The 17,470-nt window shown below is 41.5% G+C and overlaps 1 protein-coding gene across 1 annotated transcript; it reads right to left on the minus strand.

The window, feature by feature from the left end:
• Positions 1 to 602: 602 nt before the first annotated feature.
• syt4 (synaptotagmin IV) lies at positions 603 to 8,089 on the minus strand. Its single transcript, XM_026299395.1, has 5 exons — positions 7,866 to 8,089; positions 5,491 to 6,110; positions 5,044 to 5,367; positions 2,328 to 2,448; positions 603 to 1,839 (listed from the first exon to the last, which is right to left on the minus strand). Exons 1-5 carry the CDS (start codon positions 7,897 to 7,899, stop codon positions 1,520 to 1,522), a joined length of 1,419 nt encoding a protein of 472 aa, XP_026155180.1. The 5' UTR covers positions 7,900 to 8,089; the 3' UTR covers positions 603 to 1,519.
• Positions 8,090 to 17,470: the final 9,381 nt, after the last annotated feature.

The raw sequence follows: 17,470 nt of genomic DNA on the forward strand, positions 1-17,470 counted from the left end.
TAGTCTCAGACAGGTCAAAGCCAACGTGGAGGTACAATGTGACAGAACATCCTGATTCTCCAGTCATCCACCAAACACATGATGTAAATCAGTGTAAGATAAGAGAGTGGATGAAGGACTGAAGGGTAATTGTGGGGGCACAGGAAGAATACAGCAAGATCCAATTAAAAGATGTATGCTGTTGTATCTGCTTTTAAAAGGAAAAAAAAAGAATAAGGGAAAGCAGACATGCTGAGCCAGCTCCCTCACTAAACCATTTAGCTGATATTAACTTCAGCCATGATGACTTCATTTTTGAGCACTGGGCCACTCAGCAGCTATTACATCATCATTGGAAAGGGCCCCAATGATGTCATCCCCAGTGAGCTAGAGGTGAGGACACACAGACATCCATGCAAGAAAGATGTTTTTACACACCTTGGAATAATCCTATACATAATTTTCTGTGGGGTCAAGCTGTTAGATATTATATTTAAAAAAGAAAAAGACATATTAGTGTGAAAAATGTTTCTATGTAATAATAATGCACTTGTGAATACAAACACAATCAATGTCACAGGTAGACAAGAGAATAAAGACTGCAAACTCGGTTTTTCCTCAGAACTTGCCATTTTATAGTAAGGTACATACATTTACATTTCAGCTGTCTTTGTGCTCACAGTAAGGGGGACAAAACATCTACAGTAAACATTATGTGGCTCACATCTCTTCAGAGCTAACACACACATGTCCACACACTCACACAGTCGAGTCAGCACAAGCATTCTCATATCGAAACACCCACAAATAAATGCATACATACACAGTTACTGTCCCCAATGCACTCAGTCTGTTCCAGTGTTTTCTCAAACCACCTAATTTAGGCTTTCTTGTACTTAGGTAATGATATATGACATACCACTTATAATTACAAAACGTATTCAACAAATCAACCAGAAGAGTACAAAACAAAAACATAAATAAAAAGAATTACATTTTTTATGAAGAAAACATTGTCATTATAAAATAAACTTTAATAATCCACATTTTTACAGTATTGTCAGATGTGGTTTGTTCTTATCTTCATATGATGAACTAGGTTACTATTTATAAGAGGAAGAGCTGAAGAAAGAGAAGAAGGAGAAATAGAAGAAGAAGAAAGAAGAAGAAGTAGAGCAACATTTAAGACATTCTGCACTGCACACGGTTACCGTGACAATGGGTTGTTGTCATGGATATGATGTTGCATGTTACCAGGTGATTTCTGTGACAGTCTTTGGGATTGTTTAAAGCTATCAGGTTCTTTGTTCACCCTCCCAGTAAGAACCCCAATAACTTCAAAGATAAGTGACTGAATGATTGATTGAATGATGACATCACTTTAAATGACCTTCAAAGTCCCCTCCCCTTTTTTCCCACCCCTCCTTGCTGAAAGTCCAATGGTTAGCAGGATGTTAAATTCCACCCATCTACATTCCATCCTTCTTGTTGTTGGACCAGATCAAACACAGATATCAGAATCCACCAACACCCCAGTGTCCTAATCTTCTGACATGGCGTGCCACTTGGCAATCTGGCGGCGTGGGTGGTCGCATATCTCCCTCCAGTGCTCACCAGGAGTGCCAGGTGATGACGTACCCAGCACCAGGCGCCCAAGGACGTTGTTAGGGCTGCGTGAGTTGCCTGAGTCTGAGTCCATCAGCAGCAGCTCCACGCTGGTGTCCCTCAGGCCCTCGTCGGAGGGCAGATCAAAGACAAAGAGCTCATTGAAGACAGGGTTGGGGGAGCATTTCTTCACATGGGTCTTCTTCTTGCACACACGCTTCTTTCCATGGTACATGTTCACCTTGACATACGGATCTAGAGGAGAAGAACAATGACAGCAGATGAATAAAGTAAGGCCAGCAGATGAAAAAGGTATGGTACATATCCATCTCTCCAGTGGTTTCAGAGTGGCATATTATTCCTGCGCCAAATCAATACAGTGATCAATAGAGCGGAAATGATGGATGCTAGAGATGAGGACAAAAGTGGCTAGCTGGGTAAACACTGTGTGTGTGTGTGTGTGTGTGTGTGTGGTTTTGTGTGTGTGATTGTCACTAAAATGCTCTCTATCACATCCTGATCAGATTACTTTAGTGCAGTGGTAATGTTATTATAGCAACTATCACAGCATCCAAAGTACTCTGGGCCGTGTGCAGGAAAAGCAAAATTATGTCAGTCTCATCTGTATATTTCTTATGTGAAGGAAGTGCATGCACACATGCATTTGTGTATTTGTGTTTGTCTGTGTAAGCAACAAGCCTATGGTTTGCATTTTAAAAGGTTCAAGGAAAAAGTGGCTGTACCTGTAGGTCCATTGTTTTCAGTCTTGGGCAGGTGGCGAGCCTTGAGGACAACCACGGTCAGAGTGTTGGTGGTGGACTGGTAACACAGGGACAGAAGTAACTCGCCTCGGCCTGAGGACTTCTGTAGAGAGACAAGGAGGGGAGGAAAGGGTGAGAGGTGGTGGGAGACAGAGGAGTTGTGAAAAAAATAAAACCAAAAAGATGATAAGCAGGGAAATGGCAGGAGTCAAAGGAGACAGAAATGTTGCGATGAAACACGTAGATGTTTTTTCTGTGCTCTATAAATGGTGTTGGTGCTGACAATTAAATGGCTTTCAACTAAATAATCGCCACCCACTTATGAGGTGTGTTCACGTATCTCAACTAACACAAACATGCCATTGAGAAGCTGCCTAATCTGCTCTGCATTAGCGCTTCTACTGTGTTGTTCTTGAGTTTGTAATACACATCCACACCTGTGCCTGCATATAAGAGTGCTGACGCCTTCGATGCTGTGATCACACCTAACAGGATCTCACTCCTCTGGTTGCCATGGCAATGATAGGTAACACACAGACAGACAACTTCTAGCCCTGACCTGATGTTCAAGTCTCTGAAAATACAGATTACCTCGTCTGGGAAATTACTAAATTTATTATAGTCGAGGAAATTAAATATCTACACAAATGATAATTATTCAATTCTACTGTTATTTCTTCCTCCAGCGTGAAAACTGGTTAATGGCTACACCGCTTGCATCATGCCGTATTGATTCCTTGGACTGCTGCGTGCTCACATGCACACACACATAGATGCAGTCAGACTGTGCCATGCAGACAAAGAGAGCCACCACCCTGTCCGCAAAGGGCGGCTTCTAATCAGAGACAATAATGTAGGAAATATGCTACTTATACTGAGGACATGCAGGCAAAAATGAAACAAGCTTCACTGCATGGCATACATAGATGAAGTCATAAAATTGCAGATGTAGCACTGAATAAACAATTATGTCTATTTATTAATTTAACTGTGCAAAAATAAAAACTGTTAACCCCTTAGAGGCCAAGCATTTTTTTCATTTTTCATCTGTCAACATCAATTCCAACCAAATAATCCAGTAATTTTATGGATTTTAGAACAAATGTTCTAATGCTTGCACATTCAGACAGTGCAGACTCCTCCCTACAGCTGAGGTTTATGAGATTGCTTTCTCTTGGGGCCTGAATGGGAAATGAAACTGAAAAAAATATGGTTAGTTTCAGTGTGGGAAGAGCCAGCAAAACATAGTTTAAGAAATATTATACTCTTGATGATAAACCTACAGCAGAGAGGGGGCTTAAACCTTTTACATTTCTCTGAATTTGAGCTGCATTTTCCAGCACTTCTCTGGAGTCCTATATCACATCATAGAGCTTTAAAGATATTACAGATAGCTTACATTCCTCCTGGGAAGGTACAAATGTGCATGAACATATCCTCTCCCACCTGGTAGGCACAGAGCTTCCATTTTAGCATAGCTCTGCAGAGTACAGTATCAACCCACAAATATATAATCACACTGCTATCATCTCACATTACACCTGCAAATGGACAAATGTTCATGTACGGCAAAGTCATCTAGTACCAATCTATCCACTGCTGCTGTGTACTACACCACAGACCAACGGTAAGGATGCAGACATCATTTTCCTTTCTATTTTTTAAATTCACTAATACTCCCAATGTAATATCAAATATCATAATCCAAGCCCAGTGCAAAGTGTTTCTAGGAAATATATTCTACACATGGGTATTTCATCTCATAGTTGTGATAGCAGTAGAGCAATCTCACAGCAACAACAACCAAGGCTAGAGTACATGAAGTACATGAAAAACATCCTGCTGGAAATGAGCGAGTACATTTGTGGGCCTCATGGTTGCCAGGAACAGCCAGTCTGGAACAGAAGATTATTGACCACCAGCCCACAGATCCATAATGGCGTGGTGTGGATGTTACTCCATCTGTTCAAAATACGACTGCGAGTGTAAATGTACACATGTACCTGTTACATGTCAAACTGGCCATCCCTGCATTACTTTTTTAGTCTATGATGATGTTTGGATATTAAATCATTCACGAAATTCAAAACACAAAATAACCACAACCATGGGCAACACCAGACCTTAGTATCAGCTTGTAAACCCATGTTGTTGCAACAGATCCAGAGATCTGATTTTGTTCATTGTTTGAGGTAAATGAACATTTGAAGGCAATGAGGAAAATTTCTGTGTTTTCAAGAAATATAATACATTTGCATTTAGATGAGTTAGAGAAAGCTCCATTATTTAAATTTGATTATATTTTAATATGTAATGACTGAGCATCATTATATACTGATTAATATTTTAGTAGTGGAAGCACTTCAGTATTAGTTTGCTGCTTTTCTGCTAACTCCTCTGTTGTAGCTCTTTTAGAGTATAATGATGGAACTAATGAATCATTACTACAACATTTTTATTATTTTAAGTGGTCGGTCTGAGAATTAGTTGAGTTGTTGATATAGTGTGTTGCCTCCTGAAAAATCAGTATCAACTTACTGAGAAAATAAATTTAATCGGAATGATTCAACTCAAAGATGACGTGTAAAATGATATTAACAAAAACATATAAACATATAATCGTGTGAAGCTTAAAATTGTTAAAACAGCAAAAAATGTCTTCACAGGGTTCTAACATTTCAGTTTTTGTAGAGCCTACCTTGACATTCCTCTTGATGATCTCTCGGCTCATCAGGACACGCCCCTCTGACAAGTCGATCCCGGACAAGGGGACGAGGGTCTCCCCGATGACCTCATCACGGGAGAACCTGTCAAAGCTCAGCACCATGAAGTGAAGGGCCAACTCCGACACTCGGGCCAGTGGGATCCCATAGAAGCTGAAGGTCTCATCGAAAGCGGGGTCCAGAGTCTTCCTCAAGACTCTGGTCTTCACCCTGTGTTTTTTCTCCGGCAGTAGGGTCAGCTTGATGTAGGGGTCAGAGGTCAGTGATTGCTCATCAGTTGGGGTCAGGCCATGAGCTTCCTAAATTGAGGAGTCAAATAAATCAATTAGTGAAGACTGGGATCATTTTTATTCAAATTTCAATCAAAAACTTATGGTAGAGACAGACACACACCTAAACACAAGCATAAACTCATACAGTACCTTAATATGGACAATAAAAGCTTTCCTCTCTGGCTGGTACTCCAGGGAAAAGTGAAGGGTCCCCAGTCCACCGTCCCTCTCTTCCCCCTGGGGCTTGTCCACAGCAGGGGTAGGAGCCTGGCTGGAGAGGGTGCTAGAAGGTGAAGAGAGGTCACGGCGGTCCATTGCCCCAGGTTGGGTGAATCCTGCATGGGGAGATGGCAACTCCAGATCCGGAGAGCTCCGTACCTTCTGCTGGTGATGGTGAAATGGTTTGGTGGTAAAGTTACCATTCAGATCCCGCTTCTCCAGATCCAGATGCAGAGACGGTCTGGAACCATTAGGACTTGGCGCAAATTTACTGGTGCCAGTCGGACTCATCGGCGACGCAGAGTGGCAGTTTCCATTAACGTCAGTTTTATTGGTGTCGTTTGTTGCTGTGGTGGCAGGTGCAGCAAACTTCTTCTTGCCACTGAGGCTCTCTGGGTAGATGTCAACCCCTTTGAGCATATGCACAAACTTGTAGGGGGGTGTCTTCTGGGATTTGGTGTTTTTACGCTGGCAACAGATCCACGCAAAGGCTGACACAGTGAAGACGAGGCCGAAGACACTCACTACAGCTACACCTACTGGCACTGCCACTGTGGAATAAGACAGAGAGTGGAGGGAGGGAGGAGGTGGGAGGGGTGAAAATAACTTTGATTAAACCATTTTGACCACACACCCTAAAAAATCACAGAACAAACAACTGTAAAACAATCATGCATAAATAACACAACTTCAGCAGACTTTATTGCCGTATTAAGGCAACTGAATCCATTTTGTGGCTGACTGACGCAGGCTGCATTGTTTTCATCTCAAATGGAGATGAAAACAATGCAATCTGCTCAACCCTGATGGGGATCATCATTTCTCTGTCAATACTCCAAAGATGGTTACAGCATATCAACAGGAAACAGCTGGCGTAAGCCATGAACTGCTAGGAAAAATAATATAACGTCATTTCTTGCTGTCAGACTGATTAAAAAAATGGCTGAACTCAGAGAGTTGAGCATACGAACATGTCCCAGTGTCACCATTACAATTATTATAATTATGACCAAGATTATTATTAGGTTTTATGCAAAGCCTTGTATTTCTTTACATGGCATATTTGGAGTGAGATTCTATGCAAGTACGGCATAATATCTCAGGCATGTGTGATAGGTCCTGTGTTATATTCACTTATAGCCCTCCTAGATCATGTTCAGGTATTAATAGGGATCTATTTCCAATCAGTTGTACATTTGTCTCCCATGGTATCACTAACATCTTACTATAGAGACATTATACAGAGATATTTGCCACTGAATGCTTCAGTTCTTTATTTCGTGGTGTTGGACTGTGACTCAACAATAATTGTTCTGCCTTCAGAGTTAATAGGTCTCTTTGAATAGAGATATTGGAGATCATTTCCTGCAGTTAATAGGGCGACCCAATGGAGAAGCACTCAGGGTAACACCCATACAAAAGAAAGACAGAGACAGGGGTGGGGTCGAGGGGGTAATCAGTCATGCCTTTCCAGTTTTTTTCCAGCTGGTCAAATCTACTCTAGTTCACATCACAGATCATCAGATAATCAGCACTGAAATGTTTGTAATCATTTATTTACACTTTTCTCAAATGAGACCCATGTTGTCAGGAGGTACCAGGTAAACACACAAATTTTTAAAACTATTTTCCTCCATAAATATGCAGGATTTTACAGGGGGACGCTTTTGATCACTTAGGCCCGTATGTGATTATTGATTTTGTTAATTTAAAGGTAAGCTTGTTTGTTGTTATGGGTCTAGCAGCCGCCTGAAATGTATAACTCATCTTATTATTAAACAAAATGAGAGTCAGTATACTGACTGTCCATGCTGTTTCCTGTCATCAGTGTCTCAGTGCCCTGGGTGGAGTGGATTTACAGATGGCTGCAACAACGGGAGGGCAGCTGAACGAGAGGACATCCAGAAAACAAACGTACTTTCTAAGCTTCACCTGCGCTATAGTGACACTTATTCCGTTTCTAATAATAATAACATAGATCACGATAATAAATATCTCCTTCATATTAAGGACGCCCAGTAAAAATACACATCCTGACCTCCACACTAGTTTTCCGGATAATTAATTAAGATAGCGGATAAAATGGAGGCAGGACGTCTCCCCAGACGCTGTTTGATCCGGTAAAAGGGTGAAGTCACATTTGACACCTTTACCTTAAAGGAAATAAAAATCAGCTAGTGGTGACTGATAGTAACATTTTGAGATGGGTCGTGCGTAAAGAAAAAGGCAGCGTGTTGGTGAGGTTGACCCAGCCAAGACCAGTCCCCCCAGCCCCACACATTCACCCTGACAGCACCGGGACTCACCGAGCTGGGCTCCTTCCTCCACCGCTGGAGCCATGGTCGCTTTCACGGGGAGCTCTCCTATCCGCAGGCCAGGGGCACGGTATCTCCGTAAAGCCTCGGCTTTGACTACGGTAAAAAGCTTAAAAGCGTCTGTACAGCTTCAAGGACTGGAAATCAGCCGTGGTTTCCCAGGGAGGAGGATGGAAGGATGCTCACACTGCTGCTGCTGCTGATGCTGCTGCTCCGTGATGATGAGTGAGTGTGTCTCGGAGGCGGTCACACCCCGGCTCTTTTCTCTCTCTCTCTCTCTCTCTCTCTCTCTCTCTTTCTTGCCTCTCTCTCCCATCCTCCGTTCACCGACTCCTCCCCCCAATACCGGTACCGCTGAGCTCATCAGTGCTGACGCAGAAGTGACGGAGGCTGACAGTGAAATCAGGACCCCCGGTGTAGCAACACAACAGGTCTGATTTCTCTGATTGCTTTTTACGGTCTTAGGCTCCTGTGTCTGTGTGTGTGTGTGTGTGTGTGTGTGTGTGTGTGTGTGTGTGTGTGCGCCTGTTTGATAACACTGATGAATGGGTGTGTTGTCCCTTCATTCATTAAACTAAGTGGTATTCAGCTGCTACTGTAGGTCTGTGTGAAGCCATGCCTATCCTATACAATGTCATCCTATCATTCAACACTATAAACGTTTTGTAACAGCCTTGACTCCTTATCCTGTTACCCTTCATCCACAATATGTGAATCAACAGGGAAAAGACTCAAACTGTACTGAATATGGCCATATAGTCAACTACTGAGTGTTACAGGCCTATTAATTCAGTTTAGTTAATTCAGCATCTTCTATGTTGTGCAAGGACTAAAAACTAAGGACTGTCACTGGTAGATAAGTTCTACCTATAAGGCCCACAGGGAGCTGTACAGTCTGACAACAGCAGGAAGGAAGGACCTGTGGTAACTCTGTGTTAATGTGCACAGCTGTAGAAAATATGCAAAACTCTACTATTACGTGTGTGCATGTAACATTCTGGACACATTAAGTTTGGATTTTGCTGACAATTAAAAAACAAACAAATGGGAACAGCTGGAATAGGAGCAGCAAACAGAAGTCAAGTGTTCTTCATTGGATTTAACATTTAATATGGTCAAATCCTGACCCCTGGTGTTCATAGTAAAGAATACATTTTCATTGAAAACAGCAAAGGCACAAAAATATGGTAGTTATGGTCCATCCATCCATTATCTTTACACACTTATTCCTATTTAGGGTCACAGGGTTCTGCTGGAGCCCAGGTATGGTAAATGATACTGGAAATGAGTTTTTGTCAGAAATGACAACTGTTGCTACCAGATTTGATCAGCCACTGCTTTGAATTGTAAGCAAATATTAAGTATTAAAGCCGTTTCTGATCATTTTAAAATCACGTATCCATGATGTGATACTTAAAGTGAGTGTCAGGTTCTCTTGCTGTTGTGCAAATCCCCACTTGAAAGGGCATGAAGAGTTTTAAACTGGACGTCACTCACAATGACCAGCCTTCTTTTTGTTTTAGTGCTTTTATTGGTTGACTATTAGTCAGAGTTGAAGGTAAAGAACCTTAAAGACAAAAAAATTGTAACATACATTTTACAATAAATTAAATTAGTTCTCAAATAAATTAAATGTGTAGCTATACACAAGAATGAGCATTAGTGAATCAGTATATTTACAAAACTATAGAGCTGAATAGTTTAGTAAAGTTTAGTGCTTATTTAACAAAAATGAATTTTAAAGCTTTTAAACTTAGAATTTTTCAGACATTTTAGTAGCTGTAGATTTTAACTTAAATTTTAGCAGATCCAATCAGATAAGATTAGGTTTAGATTAACCATTTTGACAGGAGTTTACTCAGTGAGCTACATTTTAAACCAAAGTTGCTTAAGAATACTCAAACAAGTAGTAAGCAAAAGTGTGACACCATATCAGACACAGGATAGCACACTCAGATCTTTACCAGCTGTCTCTTCAGGAGTTGTTGAGTGGCTATTTTTGCACTGCAAAAATGTTAAAAGGTTTAGGTGCTTCTATGTACTGTGATACCAAGTCCCTGTCTGCTTTTGCATTGAGGCTTGTTCTTTATTTTAAGTGTACTTGGTGCCTGCAGTGATTGTTGGATTACTCCCACCTGGTGCCTACAGGCACTCAGGCAGGAGGAGGAGCAATCAGGCAGTTTGCCAGAACAGTGTCAAAAAGTGTTTCTGGAGGTTTTTTCTTTCTCCAGCTTCATGTTACCAAGAACAAAACCTTTGCATCTTCACCAGCTGATGATCCATGTAGCCACATAAATAAAAGAGCAGCATTGTGTCCTTATTGTTGCACTTATGAAAACTTTTAGTGCGAAAGGGAGATCTGAAATACTGAACTGTCTGCGTATTTTATTATCTTTGCAAAGAGTCAATACAGAGTTCAAGGCCGCCTGTGGGGGTGTGAACACAACTCTAAGGGCACAGTGAGCTTAGCAGGATGGATGCTGCAACTCCCTCATTTCTGTTTGAGCTAGAAGCAGTTGGAGCCACCCTCCCTAGCTGATGGCACACAGTAAATCAGTGAGCGCAAACTGAAGATATGTGTCAGTTCCAAGTCAAGGTGTTCAAGATAAAAATGCGAAACAAAAACAAGCAGTTTCAACAAAGTTCATTCGAAAAAATCTCCCGTTGCCCTTCTCCATTTTGAATACTCATTAACACATAAATAAAACTTAAAAATTACTTAAAATGACTAAAAACACCTCATTAGTATGGTTTTAGCTTAAGTCATCAATAAGTGTACAACAGAGGATTTGCTGTTTGTTTGTGAAATAGATTTATCATCTACTCTGATTATTAACAACCCCAAAGAGCTAAAATGACTATAGCAATGATAACTCTAGTGAGCATAACAAGACCTTTCATCGTCAAAAATACTGTCAAACCAAATGCTGGTGTCAACACCTGAGTTCTCTGCCAGTTTATCTCAGCCCCTCCAGAGAAACTGAGCCATCAGGTGCTGCGTTAATAGTGATCAAGTGCAGCATGAGTCAGCAAACGTAACACAACCACCTCCCTTGTTAGCCGGTAGCATGTCTACAACCATTGTGTTTTCCATGCCATAATCAACGGATTTGTTGTCTTCCCTTCACTGAACCTTCATGCTCTGTAATTTCTGACTACTGTCAGGGCCACAAAAGGCCTGTTCCTCATCTTCACTCCTCTGGGTCTGGTTTGCCTCGCAAGCTCAGTTTGACAAAGGCCAACTGAGAAATGAATAGTTTCTCAGACTTCCTTCGACAGAGACGACAATTTGCATGTTTATTTGCAAGTCAACGGCTATTGTCAGTCATGACAAGTTAATTTTCTGTTGAAATTTTCTTCTTCAGAAAGCATAACAAGAAGTGGACAGAGAGTCACTTCACATGTTACTGACATACAAAAAAATGTACTGTAGAAACATTAAAGGTTCAGTCTGCAATATTTAGACTGGAATATAATGCAATATAGCATCATCAATTTATATTATTGAGGTATGCTAGATTTATTAGAAAAGATGACATAATGTTCATAACTAATAAAAATCAACATTTGCAAAGTCAAGTTAAAGTCAATAAATGTGAACTGCTGTTCACTGATTCCTTCTTTAAAGAAGAGTTATTGAAAAACACACATAAAAATCACACTTTTTTACTGGCTTGTCTTGTGACTTACATGTGTATATTTCCTGTGATTTTATAGATTTTTATAGTGATAATAATTTTTATAGTCGCTAGCGTTAGATGCACTCTTGATTCGATTGAACATAATAGTGTACTGCTGAAAAAGTAAAAGCGTTTATGTCCATGCTAAACTCTAACCCCTAGTGTAACACAAATGAAAATACTTCCCAAAAGAAAAAGCTGTACTGCAGACTTCAAAGTGCAGATAATAAAGCCTGCAGTGAAATCCAAAGCTAACTCCAAAGAAAAAGTGTTTTTTGAATGTGGTGATTTTCACACGGATTGGACTGTGTCTGGTTTATGATATGGTATATAGTTAGGTATGCAGAGATAGCAAAGTTAGCACCCAAGATACTTAATGAATCACAGTGGAATGTTTCTAATGCCCAGTGGTAAAGTTGTGTGTGAAGCTTGGTGTAGTATTAAGGGATAGAATAATTTGGGAGTACTAATGTTTAACTAGTGGTTAGTGTAGACAGAGATTAGAAGCGCGAATAGAACTCAGGGCGACCCGAGCAGGAACTGGGGGTCAAGAGGTTAGGTCTGACTAAATATCACCATGCCCTCTCAGGGATGATACAGGCCTTTAGGGCCTAATAGATACAGTTCCAGTGCCTAAAAGAAGGGCTGTGAGAGTAGCTACCAGAATGAAGGTAAAGTAAAAGTAAAGTAAAAACTACAAAGTGTGTAAAATAAATGAATGAATAATAAATCTGTGTGCTGAAAAGTGTAAAAGTAAACACCTGAAATGAGTAAAATAGAGAAGTAATAAAGCACAAAGGTGTACTGTGACAGAGTGGAAGCAGAGTTGAGGATGGATGAATACATAGAATTTGTTTACTGTAGTTTACTGTAGAATTAAAGGAAAAAGAAAAGGATTTAGTGCTACATGCATGTGCCAAAGAAAGAAGAATGGGAATGGAAGGCCAGACCACTCCTCTATTCTCAGACTCAAGCAGGCAAACAGGAGTAAGACATCCCACTGCCAGATTTAAGCAAAAGACCAGAAGAAGGACAGTGTACATCAGACTTGTACCCAGATCTGAACCAAAAAAGAATTTGAAAATCACACAGCTGGTCTATCAGTGGACCTGTGCAGTACTGAAGAGAATGAGCTGGAGTTAGACTGTTTACAGCAGCACAATAGTGCCTGGAAACCAGAGAGTCCCTCGTCATATAAACACTATACATCACAGCTGACAGACCGACCAGGAAAGCTCAGCACTTCAACCCCGGACAGATGATGCCAGAGAGAGCAGAGAGAGAGGTGGGCACTGATGAATTATACCAACTGCAGAGAGTGGTTGATAAACCTCACACTGTTGTGTATTATCCCTGGAAACTAAAAGCCATGCATAGGCAAACTGCATATCCTGTGTGTATCTTTGAAAGAACATATCTATATAAAGGAAAGTATTAAATGAGAAGCCTGAGCACAGAACCGTATCAAAAAGATCTTAGGAAGACAGGTGTGATTAATGTCCTGGACTTAAGACCATGCATGGAGGAAGAAGGGACTTCCTGGATAAGTCTTAGAGACTGTCATTGTATATAACGCTGAGTGTCTGTTACCACTGTATGCATTTTAGAAGTAAATAAAAAATTGAGAATGGGAGATGGGGGGAATCACGCCAAGGCCCAGAGAAGAGTTGGGTGGGGTGTGGTTCCCCCAGCATCTTTAAAAAAGGAATTAAGAGAAGGGAATAAACCAGTATGACCAAAAAAGGGAAATTACTGTGAGATGAAAAAGAGGTGGGTCTAGGGGTGTGAACCAACCCCTAGACCAAAGGTAGAAAAGCAGGGAGCTTGAGGAACATTGTCAGTATACCCTGGGCTAACTCACCTCGTCTGTACTGTGTTTTGTGAATAAGCACCTGTGCACTTGGATTCAAGACTCTCTCTCCTGTTTGTGATCCTAATGAAGAGGATAACCAGCTATACTTAGTGAGTTTGATGCAGTTTTAGTCCAGTCAGATTGGCAACCTCCCAAAAGTAATAAGGACAACCAGACACGACAACGCTCTTCCCTCTCACAGCAGTGGACCAAGAGGAAAGGAAAAAGGCTGGCAGAGTGATGATGAAGAGGAGACTGAACAGCTGAGAGTCTTTATTAACAAAGAGCTGCAGAGGGGACAACGGAGTGAGGAGACCACGCCAGCTGGGCATGAGTGGGATGAGATAATTAAACGAAGAACCAAGCAAAGTAAAAAGGTGCGTTCCATTGATCCAGTGGAGGTGAACAGGGAAAAGGCAGCCAGCTGAGGGGGGCTCTCAGGAAGACAGAGCCACAGAGCTACAACATACATGTCACAGGTGACACACGGCTGGTAAAGAATGAAGACGGAGAGCCCCTCACCTCAAGGAGAAAGATGTACAGCACGATTGCCGGAGCGTCGCTGACACAGACTAACTTCACAAGAGGGGGCACAAAGCCCCACACAGTATCAGTGACAATGGCAGTGCAGCCCACAGGCCCTGAATCCTCTGAGGAAGGGCCTTCAGGGATGAGGAACCCCTTGATCCCACACCCGGATGGGAAAGGGCACTCCTCTGAAGAGCTCGATTCTGATTCATCCTGTCTCTTCTTTTCTGTGTCTATTATTCTTGCTAACCCTGACCTTTGAATGGGGGCACAGGGTGGGGGTTTTACCTCTTGCAGGAAAATAAAAAAGATGACATGTGAAATCAGTAACCTTGCTCCTTGGCCAAATATAGACAAACTGAACAAGCCTTAGAAATAAAAACTGAAGTAGGAAGTGCAGGGGGAATTACACCAGGCCCTGAGAGGAGGAGATGGCCGGGGTGTGATCTCAGACGCAGTGTACACTATACATCTCATCACGCCCCTCGGGTTGAATGGGGGAGGCGCCTCCGGCTGGAAAAATCCCCTTAAACTGTAAAGTTGCGCGATCAAGTGTTTCTCGTCTGCATCAATGCGCTCGGCTCCTGAAAACACATTAGCGCGCACTGTGTAAAGTCTTTAGGCGACCTGAAAGAGCTGTGACCGCGTCTTTACTCCCTCCAGAGCTGTGATGACAACCAGAAGCAAGTTCCGTTTCAGAGCCAGCGCTGTGCTGATCATCAGCCTGGGGTGTCTGCTCTGCGTCGCTGACTCGATGAATGTGAAGGAAGTAGTGGTAAATATCTTTTTGCTTTATATTTGGATACAGGTGTTTGCTGTAAATCAATGATCAATTCTGAGGCTTATTATATATTATATAAACTGAGCAGTGTGTCAATTTTGATTTTTGAATTACAGCAGATGATGAAGGAGCAACTTCAAGAAATAGAGGAAGTCATGAAATCTGAAAAGGTGGGTTATTAAATGACTTGAAAACTGTGTTTCATGGCAATAAAGTTCACCTGCATTGTTTGACCTCCCTTCTTTTTGAATTTCCTGTCCTACAGGCAAAGTTTGAGTCGAGCCGTGACATCACTTTGAAGATTATGAGTGAAAATATAGCCAAAGTGAAGCTTTTGAGATCACTCAAACACGTGTCTAGATCAGAAGTGGAACATATGGAGGACTACACTAATAGCAACAATGCCTTCATTAGAAGCTCATTCGACAACATTGCTGCAAAACTGCAGGAGCATGAATCAGAGCTGGAAAAGGTCAAGACCCAAGTCAGATTATTGGAGCTGGATATCAGTCGTCAGGAAGATACTTCAGTTTATTATTATTATTATTGAGTTTGTCTGTAGCGTCAGTAATCTTTTAGCTTTTCTCTCTCACTTGTCCTACATAACAAAAAACATAATGAAACTTTACAAATGATTTCTTCTAGCATAGTATGTGGCTATTTTCTAAACAAGGTTTATGTACGTTTTATGTTGCCATGTTTGTGTATTATCTCAGAAAACTGAGTCATAAATATATTCAGTGTTTTAATGTGCTTATGTTAAGAAAAAATGAACCAAAGGTACTCAGGATGACATGTGAAATCAGTAACCTTGTTCCTCGACCAAATGTAGCCAAGCTGGAACAAGCCTTGAAGCACCTGCTGCAGAGACAGTCACTATATACATTTGAGAACCACTGTTAACTGGCCATTGACCATGTATGGAAATAAAGACTGAGGTTAAGGATGCAGGGGAGTTCCAGGCGGCGCTGAGAGGAGGAGATGGGCAGGGTGTGATCCCCAGGTGCTTTTAAAAAACAGAATAATGTATAGGTGAGACACGGATATGACCAAAATAGGGAAAATAATAGTAGCAAACAGGCATGTTAATAAGATGAAAGAAGGTGGTCCAGAGGGTGGATACCAACCTTATGGACAAAGGTAAATAAACAGGGAGCTTGAGATAGCACTTCAGTCTCCCCTGGGTTAACTCACATTGTCTGTACTGTGTTTTGTGAATAAACACCTGTGCGTTTGGAGCCAGCTACCTCTCTTCTGTTCTGTGACCCTACTGAGAAGGTTTGTTCTTCATAGTACGTGAGTTTGATGCAGTTATAGGTAAGTCAGATCAGAGTCTTCAGTCAAGAAACAAGGTCGTCCAGACACGACACCATACAGTAGTGGGGCCAGTCCCCGATTTATTGTGTATAAGGCCCCACATATACCAGGACTGTGAAATGAATATAAGGATGAACACAGTAAACTACAGTCAGTGTATGTCTGGGGATCACTCAGGTTTATTTGCAACTGTTGTAGTACATAATAAACCTTTGGCTCAGACTTTGGTCGACTTGTGAGTTTGATTTCAAACACTGAAAGAAGAGAGGAACAGTGTTTGTGGGGAGCTCATCAGCTGCTCTCAGCCTTGGTCTGAGAAAACCTTCAAGCGAATGCCACACTTGAAAGTTAATGTCATGCTAGACACATGTTAGGGAAATGAGCAAGGAGTGCATTTTTAGCTTACTTCCGCTTTCTGACAAACAGCTTATACATATATTCTTCAGTGAATTCATAATATTGTTTTGCTCACATGATTGCTAGAGTTGTGCAGGTCCCTTATATAGGGAAAGAAGGTTAGAAGCACTGTCCACACGGTGTGAAGGGACATACAGGGTGAGAGAAGAAGGGGCCTTCAGGAAGAATGCACTGCTTACACACACAGACTGTTGTAGGAAGTGTTGACAACGGAGCTCAGGCTTAGAGTGAAGACAGTGCTGTGGATAAAAAGCTGAGGCCACACAGAGGACAAACTATGTAGCTTGTGAAGGATTCTGAAAAGTCATATTTCACATAAAGAAAAAACATTAAAGCACAGAGAGGTATTACATGTGTGTTTATGTGTGAGTAAAATGCTCTGCAGTAAAAACCTTATATGGAAAAGAAGAGTACATGATACTGTGTGTCATATATCATTGTATGTATCCAAGAATCTAACAAAGGATTGAGAAGAGAGGGTGGGGAGAATCACACCAAGCCATAGCAGAAGAGTTGGGCAGGGTGTGGGTCCCCCGGCATCTTCAAAAAAGGAAACACCTGTGCACTTGGATTCAATGGTCTCTCTCATGTTTGTGATCCTGATGAAGAGGATTGCCAGCTATACTTAGTGAATTTAATTCAGTTATAGTTTAGTCAGATTGAAAGCTTCCCAAAAGTGACAAGGACACCAGGACACGTCAACAGGAACAGACAGCATTATGGGTGCGTGTGCACAGTTCTTCAAATGGTCAGGAAACAGTAGAGGGGTAAACGATATCTTATAAGGAGTGGTTGAGAGACAGGGTTCAAACCATACAGACAGGTTTCTGAACAGGGTGCTGGCTCAAGAAGGTTGGAGGAGAAGAGTGCCGAGGGGCTGGGACCAGCTCAAATCCTGATTTGGAAGATTTCACTCTGTGGCGCAGAAACACTGAATGTTTGAGTAAACAGCTTTCTGTCATACAGGAATTAAACATGCTTTTGTCACAGAATATCTATGGTCATGTCTGGCATTTTTAGT

This window comes from Mastacembelus armatus, chromosome 18 (genome assembly GCF_900324485.2).
Source record: "Mastacembelus armatus chromosome 18, fMasArm1.2, whole genome shotgun sequence".
Lineage (NCBI taxonomy): Eukaryota > Metazoa > Chordata > Actinopteri > Synbranchiformes > Mastacembelidae > Mastacembelus > Mastacembelus armatus.